Source organism: Chlorocebus sabaeus, chromosome 18 (assembly GCF_047675955.1).
Source record: "Chlorocebus sabaeus isolate Y175 chromosome 18, mChlSab1.0.hap1, whole genome shotgun sequence".
Taxonomy (NCBI): domain Eukaryota; kingdom Metazoa; phylum Chordata; class Mammalia; order Primates; family Cercopithecidae; genus Chlorocebus; species Chlorocebus sabaeus.
The window spans coordinates 61,391,694-61,407,240 of record NC_132921.1 but is presented as its reverse complement, the minus strand read 5'-3'; the positions used below and the strand labels follow the sequence as shown (position 1 = coordinate 61,407,240).

General features: G+C 42.8%; 1 protein-coding gene across 5 annotated transcripts in view; it reads left to right on the top strand.

The window, feature by feature from the left end:
* The window catches only part of GREB1L (GREB1 like retinoic acid receptor coactivator), a 294,500-nt gene that overhangs the window by 249,986 nt on the left and 28,967 nt on the right, over positions 1–15,547 (top strand). For all 5 annotated transcript variants that reach the window (XM_037982457.2, XM_037982458.2, XM_037982456.2 and 2 more), the window contains 2 exons: positions 6,377–6,510; positions 10,862–11,201. In XM_037982457.2, the coding sequence (XP_037838385.1) occupies positions 6,377–6,510; positions 10,862–11,201 (474 nt within the window). The remainder of the gene's footprint in view (positions 1–6,376; positions 6,511–10,861; positions 11,202–15,547) is intronic.

The window sequence follows — 15,547 nt, the reverse complement described above, 5'->3', positions numbered from 1 at the left end:
AAACAGGTTTAAAATAATTTTCCTTAAAAGTCATTTTAGCCGGGCACAGTGGCTCACACCTGTAATCCCAGCACTTTGGGAGGCCGAGGCGGATGGATCGCATGAGCCCGGGAGTTCAAGACCAGCCAGGGCAACATGGTGAGACCCTATCTCTACAAGAAGTACAAAAGTTAGCCAGACATGCATCTGTAGTCCCAGCTACTCGGAAGGCAGAGTTGGGAAGACTTCTTGAACCCAGGAGGTCGAGGCTGCAGTGAGCTGAGATTGTGTCACTATACTCCAGCTTGGGAGACAGAGCAAGACCCTGTACCAAAAAAAAAAAAATTCATTTTAAGGAAATGATTAATTTTTAAGGCTTAATAATGGTATTACAGTTATTTATTTATTTATTTATTTATTTATTTATTTTTGAGTCAGGGTGTGACACCCATGCTGGAATGCAGTGGTACAATCATGACTCACTGCAGCCTCAAACTCCTGGGCTCAAACAATCGTCCCACCTTACCCTCCCAAGTAGCAGAGCTACATGCACATACCACCATGCCTGGCTAATTATAAAAATATTCTGTAGAGACAGTGTCTCACTGTATTGTCCAGGCTGGTCTCAAACTCTTGGCCTCAAGCAGTTCTCCCATCTTGACCTCCCAAAGTGTTAGGATTGCAGGCATCAGCCACTGTACCTAGCCTGTGGTTATGTTTCTGAAAAGGGTTCTTGGCCAGGCACGGTGGCTCACACCTGTAAACTCAGCACCCTGGGAGGCTGAGATGAGTGGATCACTTGAGATCGGGAGTTCGAGACCAACCTGGCCAATGTGGTGAAACCCCATCTCTACTAAAAATACAAAAATTAGCCAGGTGTGGTGGTGGGCACCTGTAATCCCAGCTACTCTGGAGGCTGAGGCCAGAGAATTGCTTGAACCCAGGAAATGGGGATTGCAGTGAGCCAAGATTACACCACTGCACTCCAGCCTAGGTGATAGAGAAAGACTCTATCTCAAAAAAAAAAAAAAAGAAAAGAAAAAAAGGAGGTGAGGAGCTTCTTATCTTAGACATATCTAGTGATGTTCTTCTGGATTAAAGATATGATATCAGGTATTTGTTCAAACTAATTGAGAGGTGAAGAGTTATACTCTTCTTCAATTTAAGATTGAAAGAAATCGTCCCTGAAATTGAGATCAACATGGGATAAAGGGAAAAAAAATTTAATTTACAACAACTTTATACATGTAAGGGAGAAGTTCCTGATGGTTAGCATCCTTTAGTTATCTTGAAGCCTATATCCCAGGAGGGATAATTGGAAAAAAGCAAATTAATTGAATTCAAAAAATATGATTGAGCACATTTGTGGACTTGTGTTGAATCTTGCAAAGAACACACAGAAAACTGATGGTTTAAACCGAGCACAGTGGCTCACACCTGTAATCCCAGCACTTTGGGAGGCCGAGGCAGGCAGATCATTTAAGGTCAGGAGTTCGAGACCAGCCTGAGCAACATGGTGAAACCCCGTCCCTACTAAAAATACAAAAATTATCCAGGCATAGTGGCGGGCAACTGTAATCCCAGCTACTCGAAAGGCTGAAGCAGGAGAATCACTTGAACCCGGGAGGTGGAGTTGCAAAGAGCCGAGATAGTGCCACTGCACTCCAGCATGGGTGACAGAGTGAGACTCCGTCTCAAAAAAAAAAAAAGAAAAAGAAAGAAAAAGAAAAAGAAAACTGATGGTTTAGAGTAGAAAGCAAAGTATATATCTAAGTCACTATTATCCAGAGGAGAATAAGACAATTTCAGAAAATCAAAATGCTCTGGGAGTTGAAGTGAGGGAGGAGTCACATTTATTTGAGAGGTCCAGGGGAAGCTCCATGGAAAAGAGAACAGAGGATGATGGCCCTGGGGAGACAGGAAGGCCTGGGCAGGGGGATGGGGGCAGGAGGAGGCACTCCTGGCAGCGAACAGTGTGGGCAGGGGACACAGAGGAGGAAACTGGGCATTTTTCAGAGAACGCTGCATAGGATGCAAAAGAAGCCTGGAAATATACACATGGAGGCTGTCAGTGCCAGGCTAGCAAAGTTTACACTTCTTATACAGGCATTAAGGATTTTTTAGCAAGAGTATATATATATATACACACACACACATATATATATAGCATTATTATAATTTAGTATATAGTATATATACTATATATAGTGTATATATATACACTATATAATTAGAATTAGTGTGTGTGTATATATGTATAGCATTATTAGAATTTACCTGTTTCTTGTTAACAATGTAAAATGTTTAGTTTGTGATGAATTTTCACAAACTAAACACGCCTGTGGGACCAGCACTCAGATCAAGAAATAGAATCTTACCACCACTCTGGAAGTCCTGTGTCCCTTCTGGACACCCCCACTAAAGGGTAACACTATTCTGGCCTCCTGTACTACAGATTTGTTTTGCTCAGTATGGAGCTTATATAAATGGAAACATGCAGTATGTACTCTCTTGTATCTGACTTCCTTTGCTTAACATTTTGTTTGGGAAATTTGTAGTTTTCATGAATCGTAAATCATTCTTTTTTGCTGTGTGTGTGTATTACATTGTATGACTCCACCACAGTTCATGTATCCATCCTATTTTATTTTACATAGTACTGCTGTAACATCCTGGCACACTCTTTAGTAAATGTGTGTATGCATTTCTTTTGGGTCTCTGAGAGTGAAATTTCTGGGTCATCAAGTACGCATATGTTCAGCTTTAATAGCTACTGAGAGGCAGTTCATTCAATCTAGAGGCTAAGTCAAAGTGATTAGAAGTAGATCAGTCAGTGGCTTTTCTGATAATTTGGGTTAGAATGAACAAATACATGAATCAGAATGATGGTCCTGGCAATAAAATGGATGGGAGACATGGCACATTTTCTAAGATTTGTTTATTCAGGGAGAGGGAAGAACCAGAAATATTTTTGAGGTGTTACCTTTAGTTGGAAAAAAGAAGTTGAAAGAAGTTTTTTGTTTTGTTTTGTTTTTTGAGACAGAGTCTCACTGTCAGCCAGGCTGGAGTGCAGTGGCACGATCTCGGCTCACTGCAACCTCTGCCTCCCGGGTTCAAGCGATTCTCCTGCATCAGCCTCCTAAGTAGCTGGGATTACAGGCGTGCGCCACCATGCTTGGCTAATTTTTTATATTTTCAGTAGAGATGGGGTTTCACCGTGTTGGCCAGGCTAGTCTTGAACTCCTGACCTCAAGTGATCTGCCCTCCTCGGCCTCCCAAAGTGCTGGGATTGTAGGCGTGAGCCACCGCGCCTGGCCGGAAAGAAGTTTGATTTGTGGAGGGCAGATGAGACTGACTTTGAGTTAAGGTGCAGGTGAGCACACCATTGTGTAGATTACGTTTTTTTGTTTGTTTTGTTTTGTTTTAACAAACAGTGATTATTGAGGCAGCTGGTGTAGTTAGAATCATGGAAGAAAATAACAAAGAGAACTGCCAAGAGGGCAGTGAGGCCAAGGGCCAACAAGTCATCACCACTGGCGTTGGCCTCAGGAGTCCTTGGTGACCTTCCAGGGAACAGCATCTGGAGAGCAGAGCGTTGGACAGGAGCAAAGGCGGAGATAGCAGCGAAGGCACTGGGAGCATGGAGGGTCACTGAGAGGGCAGGCCTTCCACCCAGGGGAGTTTGCCTTATGAGAAGGGACATTCTCCCCCCAGAAATAGTGATTCAATAAGTCATACGATTTAAGATACCTGAAACATATCTTTACAGTAAAATCATTCAGTCTCATAACTCATGGTTTAAAGAATGGTTCCACTCATTTCTATTAAAACTTTTGTAACACAAAACCATAGTTACAATTTAATGCAAACAGAACAGATGGGGAAACCATTCACTTCTAATTCTAATTTTTAGTAACTCTAGTTCCCAAAACCCATACTGGCTCTAGTTAATCACAGGCCATCTATTTACCAACCTGCTAAGAAAAAAGAGAGAGAAATAAAAACGAGGACAGTTCTAATGCTGTGTCAGGAAGAGCAACAGGCTTGGAGTAGGATTTAATAATTTCCCAAAGAAAAAGGGGCCAAGGATGAGCAGGAAATGTGAAGACCAAGTGCACACTTCATAAAGCTTTTCCAAATGACTCTGTGTCTGCAGTCCAGATGAGGAGGGAAGCTTAGATGGATGACTTTTTTCCCTGGGAAATGACTTATTTGACACAGTTACCCAGAACACAGTTAAGCCCAGAACGAAATAAGCAAAGGCTTCTAGCCTTGAAAACAGATGTCATTCAATCTATGTTGCCAGTCTCCAGTATCTCTAAGAACATATTCTGGTGCTCTCATAAAGCCTGTTTACTCTCAAACCTATTCCCAAAAGCAGAGTTTTGGGGGGGCCTCAAAAAATTAAAAGCTTTCAGTTAAAACATGCTTTATTTTTATCTTATGGGCCTTATAAATCATACAGTTGTTTCTCTTTAGATGGTTACTGAAAAGCTCAGAACCAGCCGGGCACATTGGCTCATGTCTGTAATCCCAGCACTTTGGGAGGCCGAGGCAGGTGGATCACCTGAGGTCAGGAATTCGAGACCAGCCTGCTAACATGGTGAAACCTCATCTCTACTAAAAATACAAAAATTAGCTGGGTGTGGTGGTGCATACCTGTAGTCCCAGCTACTTGGGAGGCTGAGGCAGGAGAATGGCTCAAACCCAAGAGGCCGAGGTTGCAGTAGCCGAGATCACACCACTGCACTCCAGCCTGGGTGACAGAGTAAGACTCCTCAAAAAAAAAAAAAAGCTCAGAATTTGGGCTACCAAATTTGAGCCCACTTCTAACAAAATATGCGGAAACTGCTGGCATGCATTTTAGGGAATACTTACTTTATCCCTGGCCCAGTCTTCCTTCTCTTACCCTTGCTTTTTCTTCCTCTGATTGCTTAATTTATTTTTATGTTAATATATGTATATAATTTTTTTTTTTTTTTGAGACTGAATTTCGCTCTGTCACCCAGGCTGGAGTGCAGTGACTCTATCTCGGCTCACTGCAACCTCCACCTCCTTGTTCCAGGTGTTCTCCTGCCTCAGCCTCCTGAGTAGCTGGGTCTATAGGCACCCGCTACCACGCCTGGCTAATTTTTGTATTTTTAGTAGAGATGGGGTTTCACCATATTGGCCAGGCTGATCTCAAAAAAAAGTGCTGGGTTTACAGGTGTGAGCCACTGCACCCAGCCTTTATCTTATATCTTTTAAAGCTGTCTTATTTCCTTTATGAGTTGGAGAGTGCTTAAATAAAAATGTCAACACATAATAAATAACAAAAGTGGGCCAGGTGCAGTGGCTCACGCCTGTAATCCCAGCACTTTGGGAGGCTGAGGCCAGGAATTTGAGACCAGCCTGACCAACGTGACGAAACCCTGTCTCTCCTAAAAATGCAAAAAAAAAAAAAAAAAGAGCCGGGCATGGTGGTGGGCGCCTGTAATCCCAGCCACTCGGGAGGCTGAGGCAGGAGAATCACTTGAAACCGGGAGGTGGAGGTTGCAGTGAGCCATGATTGCGCCATTTCTCTCCAGCCTGGGCAACTTGGTCTCAAAAGAAAAAACTTGGTCTCAAAAAATAAAATAAATAAAATAGACCAAATGGCACAGGCAACATAACAGCAAGACGTGACTGTAAGAAACTAATGCAGAAAAGATGCAAAAAAAACTATAAACAAAAACAGATTCATGAACTCAAGAAGCTTATTTAATATCCTGGAGCTTCTGAGTTTAAGGACAAGCAACTTGTCACACTTCTCAAGATCCTCTGAGGGCATCTTTGTGTCACATCCTGAAATAGCTATTCATTTTCATAGTGATGACTGACTCATCAAGAGGGGGGGCTATGTTAAATACTGTGGGTCCTGTTTAAGGAAAGTGTATATTCCATTTTTAAAGTAAAATTTGTTTGCAAAGATAAGCTTTTATGAATTACCATTATGAAATGATGTCAGAAAAGTTAAGGTTTCTGTAACAGAGGAGTTTGTCAATATCTAGAGAGTTCTGAGGAGAGCCTATTTATCTGTATAGAGAACTGCTTCCAGCAGGGAAAAAGGCTGAGAATTGAGGCTGTCTGACCTTGTGTATCCCAACAAAAGAAAAAGAAAACGAACCATATGCCTGAAGGAAGTGCGTCAACTTTCCACTAATCACATATTCAGTTCCTTTGAAATGAAAAGAAATTTCACTTAGTGCCTCAGAGATGACTGTAGAGTTGGTGTCGGGTTACATAATGAAACACAGTATTTTTTCTTACTTGTCAGGAAATAACCTCTTACAGGGACTCCCCCCCCAACCCACTTTCTGGAAAACAAGACACACTGTATCCTGTCCTCATTGGGTTTTTGCTCTGTATTTTGAACCAGGAGGACGTGGGCTGCGAGGAGAAGCTGTACTTTGGCTTGAATGAGTATAGCAAGTCTCTGCAGTGGGGGATCACGAGCCCACTTCTGAGATGTGACGAGACTTTTGAAAAAATGGTGAACACACTCTTGGAGAGGTAAATAGTAAATAAGGCTTTCTGCTCTTCTCTCTAGCTGTACTTGCAGATCTAAAATACCCAAAAGCCTTTTGTGTCAGTGCTACAGGGTGTCTGATGGAGCCCTTGCAGATAACGTGCAAAGGCCAAATTAAAACAGCCTTTCCTAAGATGCCCTACTATTGTTTTATGTGATCATCCAAGACCAATAAAGGAAAACACAACCAAAGTGGGCTGTTGCACTACTCTTCATGCTGAGTCAGCTTCCAGTCATGCTTCATTGCTATCATCAGGAGATGGATAGGGCAGAGAGGGATTTGTTTATTCAAGACCGGCTTCTGGACGGGTGCGGTGTCTCACGCCTGTAATCCCAGCACTTTGGGAGGCCAAGGTGGGTTGATCACGAGGTCAGGAGATCGAGACCACCCTGGCTAACACGGTGAAACCCCGTCTCTACTAAAATTACAAAAAATTAGCCAGGTGTGATGGCGGGCACCTGTAGTCCCAGCTACTCGGGAGGCTGAGGCAGGAGAATGGCGTGAGCTGGGGAGGCGGAGCTTGCAGTGAGCTGAGATCGCGCCACTGCACTCCAGCGTGGGCCACAGAGCGAGACTCTGTCTCAAAAAAAAAAAAAAAAAAGACCCCTTCTGTGAGCTCCGGCCTCTCCTAACTTACACCTCAGACTTTGACATTTTTCCCTCTTTTCTCCCCTGTCCACCACAGGCAAGGACCCTAAGATGATTCAGTAAAAACTAAACTTTACTATGAGAGATTTGAAGTATACACTGGAAGAAATTAAAGAGCAATCAGATAATTGAGGTGAATTCAGTTCTTGGGGCGCCTCCTCCAGTCCCTGACCTTAGGGATTAAGGAATATAACTCTTCTTTCTTCTCTTCCTTTTCTTTAAAAAAAAAAAAAAAAAATCCCCAGTTCCAGATTAAACTCTGGAAGAGTTTTTTCTCTCTGTCACCTTGAATCATAGATTGAAAGGTAGGTAGAGACATTCGAATTTACCTAACCTGATAAAGGTCCCTCTCTGTCCTCCACAATATTCTGTTTGCTCATCCAATGTTGGGGCAATTGGGCTTTATTTTATGAGGCCAATTCTAATTTTTAGTAGCTGTAGTTCTTAGAATGCCTTTAATTGATCATATTATTTAACATCTATTTAACAAACCTGCCCATAATTTTGCTAAGAAAAAAGAAAAGGAAATTAAAATGAGGACCTACGGATGCATCCTATTCAACAAATGATCATACTGCATCCGGAAAGAGCGCTGGCTCAAGTAGGCTTTGATATTTGTGCAGCTGTTGGATTTGGGAAGTCTTAACTGACACTGTGATATTCATCCTTTCACAGCACATGTAGTCTGAATTTTCCGAAGTCATTCCATGAGTGCCCCTTCTAAGCGCTCCCACCCACCTGGTACACCCACCAGCTTGAAATGCATCTTCTTTTTCTGGTAACATCATTCAGAGTTTCGTAACTTTTATTTTAAATGATGGTCCCATCAACTTCCTATTGTAGTTTTGTGCTACAAAAGTTGTAAGTGTAGTTTAATGCAAGCATGACAGATTGGAGAAACTGTGCACTTCTAACTTCATGATTCCTTCAGAGTATGAAATAGAAATGCTGGATATCAAAGTTACCATTTATTCTAACTTTGGCTTTTCTACGTGGCCCAGCAAAAAAGCATTAAGCTTGAAACACAGATTATCTATACTTATTTCCTCCAGCCCAGTCACCCCAGCCTAATAGTAGCTATGACTTACTGAATACCTGAAGGGGCCAGCCCAGGATTTATTGAACTGAAGGATTTCTTCATTTCTACCCAACCTGCTAAATCCTTGCAGTGTGTGAAGACATTGCTAGAGACTGGATAAAATCTAGACCTAGCTTTGTCTCTGATCAGTTGTATGAACTGGGACAAGCAACTGAACTTCTCTCTGCCCCTGAACTCATTCTCTTTCTGTGAATAGGCAGAGTGGGTTAGGTGTGGTGGCTGACACCTGTAATCCCACCACTTTGGGAGGCCAAGGTGGGTGGATCACCTGAGGTCAGGAGTTCGAGACCAGCCTGGCCAACATGGTGAAACCCTATCTCTACTAAAAATACAAAAAAAAAAAAAAAAAAGCCGGGTGTGGTGGCGGGCGCTGTAATCCCAGCTACCCAGGAGGCTTAGGCAGGGAGAATCATTTGAACCCGGGAGGCAGAGGTTGCAGTGAACTGAGATTGCACCATTGCACTCCAGTCCGAGCGACAGAGCGAGACTCCATCTCAAAAAAAAAAAAAGAGGACAGGCGCAGTGGCTCATATTTTTAATCCCAGCACTTTGGGAGGCTGAGGCTGGCGGATCACCTGAGGTCAGGAGTTCGAGACCAGCCTGATCAACATGGAGAAACCCTGTCTCTACTAAAAATACAAAATTAGCCGGGCACATGCCTGTAATCCCAGCTACTCGGGGGGCTGAGGCAGGAGAATCACTTGAACCTGGGAGGCAAAGGTTGCAGTGAACCGAGATTGCACTACTGCACACCAGCATGCCAGCCTTGGTGACAGAGCAGGACTCCGTCTCGAAGAAAAACAAAAGACAGAGTTGTTCATATACAGGGCATCTTGGTCCTTTCCAGTTCTAAAACACCTCAAAAGTGTTCATGTGTTATTCATTTGATAGCTGTCATTGGCATTTATTTGACCTGGAGGTTTTCTGTGCAAGGCCAGTGGACCACTTGTTGTATTTTAAGTAGAATTATAGAATGGAACAAAGGTGAAATCCCCCATCAGCCTACCCAGCTGCTGGTGGCTACATTGCTACCAGATGGCAATCAGAAAGAAAGTGCACAGCCCCAGCCTTATTCTACCAGGCTCCATGAGAGCCTTGGCCAACCTTGGACCCAGGGCCCACTTTGCCAGCACCTGCTTGCTTTCTTTTTCTTTTCTTATTTTTTCTTATTTTCTTTTTCTTTTCTTATTTATTTTTTATTTTCTTATTTTCTTTTCTTATGTTTCTTATTCTTACGGGGACTTCATCAGCTCCCCAGACTCTCACTCTGTCGCCCAGGCTGGAGTGCAATGGCATGATCTCGGCTTACTGCAACCTCCGCCTCCCAGGTTCAAGTGACTGTCCTGCCTCAGCCTCCCAAGTAGCTGGGATTACAGGCATGTGCCCGGCTAATTTTTGTATTTTTAATAGAGATGGGGTTTCACCATGTCAGCTAGGCTGGTCTCGAACCCCTGACCTCAAGTGATCCACCAACCTCGTCCTCCCAAAGTGCTGGAATTACAGGCGTGAGCCACCACACCCAGCCTACTGTCTTTTTTTTAAAAAAAAATTATTTTTATTCAGCAGCAGAAGTACTGCTGGGCAGTGTGCTCAGGGTAGCCAAGCACCTGCTTTCTTGACTAGCAGCTCTTCGTGCCTGTAAGTGGGTCCTCTTTGCCCATTCGTACTCATTTTGTCATCAGGCCTAGCTGAGGCGTAGCACCAAAAGGCGAGATTTGTTTTCTGACTCCTCTATAATTGTAAAAAGTGCCGATTTTAACAAAGGGATCCTCTTCCCTGGCAGTCCAGGCTTAGGGAAAAATGGTACCAAAGGCTGCTGCTACCAGGCTCAGATTTACTTGGCTCCCTTGACGGTGCCAGGTCTCAGGTGATGAGGCTACACCACCAGGGGGTGCTGTTTCTCCAGTCAGCTCCAGGTTTCTCCAGCACCAAGGAACAGTTTATGGAAAGATAGAGATTGCTATCTGTGAGGCTGACCTCAGATTAGTAATAATAATTACCCTTTTTATGGCTAATACTCGACAGATATTACACTAATGCCTCCGCTTCCTTTATTGTAATCTTATATATCAGAGAAATAAGTGGACAGTGCTGTCATTCTAACCCAATGCCACCAGCAAGAGGTGAGGATCCAGGGATTATCCATGATGACTATGGCAGCAATGAATGGAATAGACCAATATGTCTCAGAATTTAACGTGGATGCAGTTCCCCGGGAGTCTTGTTAAGCTTCAGATTCTGATTAGCAGGTCTGGGGTGGGGAGATTCAGCATTTCTAACAAGCTCCCAGGTGCTACTGCTGCTGCTGCTGGTAGTCTACAGACCACAATTTGAGAAGAGAGGGTCTCTGGACAATGTAAACCCCTTTACTATGCTGTACTTATCCCAACAGGTTGATTCGCATGCTTTGGAAGCTCAGCCTTTTCCTTCCAGTGATGTGGGATCCCAGGTCATTCTGGAGCTAAAGCCCCACCACTGATCAGTAGCCCCTTCCCCACCATGCTTAATCTGCATTCTTACTGCACAGGCCTTACTGCTCCCAGCTGGCCCTGCTGCCTGAGTAGCTAGTGCTTGTGTTCTGTTGAAGGTACCCCAGGCTGCACAGCATGGTCGTCCGCTGCTATCTTCTCATCCAGCAGTACTCTGAGGCTCTGATGGCTCTCACCACCATGGCGTCACTCCGAGACCACAGCACACCAGAAACACTCAGCATTATGGATGACCTCATCAGCTCCCCAGGCAAAAACAAAAGTGGGAGGGGACACATGCTCATTATCAGGGTGCCCTCGGTGCAGCTGGCGATGTTAGCCAAGGAGCGGCTACAGGAGGTGCGCGACAAACTGGGTCTGCAGTATCGGTTCGAGATCATCCTTGGGAACCCAGCCACTGAACTCAGTGTTGCAACTCACTTTGTGGCGCGATTAAAGGTGAGCACTGGACAGACATTTCTCCTTTAAAATACCATTTGTTTCTCCTTTCTAGGAATCCTACATAGCTGGCTCAGGGCCTGAGTTTAATAGATTTTTACACATGTGTAAATTTGATTTCCATGACAGTGATAAGGCTCAATGAAGGGACATACTCACTTTCTTAATTAGAACCAGTTTGTAAAGATTGCCCAGCCCCTTTATAGCAGGTGCATGCAGTTGGTCTTCCATGCTCTCCAACTGCAGGTGCAAAAAATGGGATGACCCAATTTGACCCCATGTTTATTGGCCTTGTTCAAGATGCATGTAGCCCACGGCCATCTGTTTTCTCCGGAAACAAGGTAAGTTGTCCTCTCAGACCTCTGGGGGGGTAACGCTTTAAGTGTCCTCAACTCACTAATTCTTTTCTGTTCATCTAGCCTGTCTGTGAGCTCATGTCTAGAGTCGGTAAAGTATTCTGTTTCATCTTCAGCTCTCAGAACTGTTCCTAGCCCTCTTGCATGTGGATTCCTCAACAGTTTGTTGTTTCTTTGTACTTGCTTTGACCCTCAGCCCCAAGGCTTTGGCTGGACTGAGACTTCGCCAGGCACCCTACAGAAGGATTTAGTGCATGACTGAGTCCCTCACTGCTCCCGCTGCACGGCCAGTGACTGACTGCTTCTCCCCTTCCTCTCCTGTCAGGCATCAGGGTGGGAGGAGTAGAACCCTCAACCAACTATCCTAACTCGGTTTTCCTGGGCCTATAATCCAGTGGGGCCTAACCATTAGAAAACAATCAAATCTCCTCCTACATGTCGATATGGAACTGAGCTAGTTTCTGTATGTCTGAGTTAGACCAACTTGTATCTGCACTCTATACATTAAATACTGAGCTAAATTGGGTTAAGGAAAATCTGGTTCAGCACAAATTTTATGAAAAAAAGGCACAGAGTCTTGGGGGAATTTGCATTTTCACCCTGGGCTGCGGTTTCCCATCTGCAAAATGAGAGAATTAGGCTGTCTATCTCTCAGAGTTCTAATTTGGGGATATTTATTTAGTGTTCAAAAATTGTTCTGGAGATGTAAATCTTCTTGTGTTCAGTTAGCTAGCCTAAATTAAATAATCCAAAATGCAGACAAAATATCTTGTATTAGCTTGATAAGCAACTGGAACAAATAAAATTGTCCAGAAAATAGAAACTCCTATATTTAGAAGTTGTAACGTTTATGTTTCATATATACACATTCACAATTTTATGTTATAGTCATAGACTACATTACAGTGGAATTCCTAGGATGAAGAACAAAACTCCAGAAACGCTTCTTACAGTATAATTCATGGATACATGAATTACGGGCTTGAGACCATTTGAATATTGCTAATGATGAAGAATTTGGAAAGGTGGACAATCAGCCGCACCACACTGAGTCTCCCACACCTGTTGCCAGAGATTACCTAAATGCACGTGAGGCTGCTGGGTCTTCTCCTGGGATCTGTTGACACTGATTAAGTGAAGCTACTTATAGAGTCTTTAGTCATGTGTTCAGAAGGGCCCGTCACTAAGTCAGTCTAAATCAGTCTGTCCTAAATAATTTACCCATCTGGATCACTGTTGGAAAACCACAGTCAAGGCCTGAGGTTCTTCATCTGGCTGCTAGCTCATCAGAATCACCTGCAGGGCTTTCAAAGGGCGATTAGTTGAGGATCCCTGTGCCCTAAAGGAAGGGGGCCTCAAGTTGTTACTTCTCAAGGCAGTGTTACTTCCTCATTTGGTATGAGTAGCTGCCAGGCAACAAGTAAGCATAAGAGAGTCCTATATTCTGGCCGTTGTGATGGCTCATGTCTGTAGTCCCAGCTACTTGGGAGCCTGAGGCAGGAGGACTGCTTGAGCCCAGGAATTTGAGGCCGCAGTGAACTGTGATCCCACCACTGCACTCCAGCCTGTGCAACATAGTGAGACCCTGTCTCTTAAAAATATATAAAAATAAACAAGTGCCAAATTCTCAAATTCACTGGATCACGTCAGTCCTTTTTACACTCTGTATTTGTGTGGGAGTAAAAATATGAGATCATGTTGGGATGTTCACATCCTAAGCAAGACTGAATCAAGTAGATTCTGGTTCACTCATTTATTTCTAAGTTACCAAACTCCTTCACCATTTTCAGGATGGCAAGATTGTGCCTCCTATCTCTACTTTTTGGTGAAATCCAACACTACTTCTATTATGTGATCTTATTTTTGTGCTTACCTCTAATTATCCTGTTATGTATTGTGGTTAACTTATACTGATGATGACCCCTTTGGAAGGATACAGAGTTTAAGCCAGTTCCTCCAGAAGGCAGGTGAAGCTTTCATTAGATGTCCTCGGTCTTAAGCCTCATATTATCCTTGAACTCAATGATCACCCCATCTTTTGTGTTAAGTGCTTCTGCAATAAAATCATCTTGTGGGCCTGATTGATGCACAGTAGAACTGCAGCCGTCAGTCATCAGAAGTAGCAATGTGATGGAAAAGCATTTTATAGTGGGTTTGGCTAGCTGTGGTTGGTCAAGAGTAAAAGTGAGATTTGACTACTAATCTTCTGAAAATAAATATCCTCATATAGACCAGGAGCAGTAGCTCATGCCTATAATCCCAGCACTTTGGGAGACTGAGGCGGGCAGATCGCTTGAGGTCAGAAGTTCAAGACCAGCTTGGCCAACATGGCAAAACCCCATCTCTACTAAAAATACAAAAATTAGCCAGGTGCGGTGGCAGGCATCTGTAATCGCAGCTACTCAGGAGGCTGAGGCAGGAGAATTGCTTGAACTGGAGAGGTGGAGGTCGCCATGAGCCAAGATTGCACCATTGCACTCCGGCCTGGGTGACAGAGTGAGACCCTGTCTCCAAAAAAAAAAAAAAAGTCCTCCTACAGTAAAACATTTTAACTGTTATTCCATCAATATAACCTGACCTCTTCCTGGTAAAGCCGTGACCTATATGGAGATGGTTCTGGGAGATAAAACACATTCAGGGAGAAGCCCAGTGTCAGGGATACTGTGCGTCCAGTATGAAGGCGATCGGTAAAGTGATTTCTGTTCCAGAATGGTTTGCTTTAAATGACGCAATGTTATGGTTCCCCTTGACATGAAATGGTATGGAAAATTAAATTTTTATAGAGCATTTTTCTTCTAGCATTAAAAAAATCTTTTTGACACACTGATTTTTCTAAAACATGGAAAGTCTGTGAAACTTGTAAAGAGTTACGTAGGTTCCCTATTTCCCCTTAGTATGCACAGATATAATAAAAGATTGGACAACAAGTAAAAGCCTAAGAATGGTTAAGCTTCTTCCAGTTTTACAAATTATAGAAATTTTATTTGAAGTGATTGTGGGAATGTTTATTACTAAAGACTGGCTTTTCTTTATTGAGCCTTTTATAGGCATCAACAAATCATCAATCAAACCCTATTATCTTTTGCCTGGTGACTTACTTTCTATCCCATTTTGTGCTTAGTAAAGGAAGTACCAGTCTATTTTAAAATAAAATTGTATGCTTTACTGGCCAGGTGTAGTGGCTCACACCTGTCCACGGTACTCCAGCCTGGGCAACAGAGCAAGACTCTGTCTCAAAAAAAAAAAAAAAAATTGTATGCATTACTTAACATCTTGCTTCTTAGTCTTTTCCCCTAAAGCATTATCAGAAATGTCCGTTCATTGCTTATAATAACTCCTGCTAGAAAGGTAATAAAAAGGATAGGTATATGCTACACACTTAATGAAAAGTAGTAGAAGCCACCTTATCTACTTAAGAGATAGTCATTTCTCTTTCTGTTCTAAAATAGACACATCGGTAAGGTCATTTTACTTTTGAATATTTTTCAAATTGGTGGGATTGCTTTTCATTGATCTATTCATGTTTTCAAGATTGGTGTTCCATTTATTAAAGATACATGTGTCTACTTATATGTGTGTTTATATGAAAAACTGATACTTACTATTTGAGAAACCATGAGCAATTTACATTAGTCCTCCAAATGAGGGGCAGTTTCGTTTTGTTGTTTTCTTCTCAATCCAGGTCTGGTTATATTTTTAGTCTTCTTGAGAGAGATTGTTTCAAGGCCCTAAGCTTGTTAATAATTGCTTGTTAGTTATTTTAAAAACCAGTCAAGCAAGAAGGAGGGAAAATAACTATCAAGAGTGGTTCATTGTTTTCATTATTTTCTTGGTGAAATGTCTGTTTTAATGGAATTCTGAGATTCTTTTCTGAGTCATTCACAACTGCAACTGTCTTTTTCAGTCTTCCAATCCCAAGAATTTCTCCAATATGTGAAGAAAGTGTATTTAAGTGCCTTGATTCAGGTAGTTTAGCCAGGATTTCTGTAA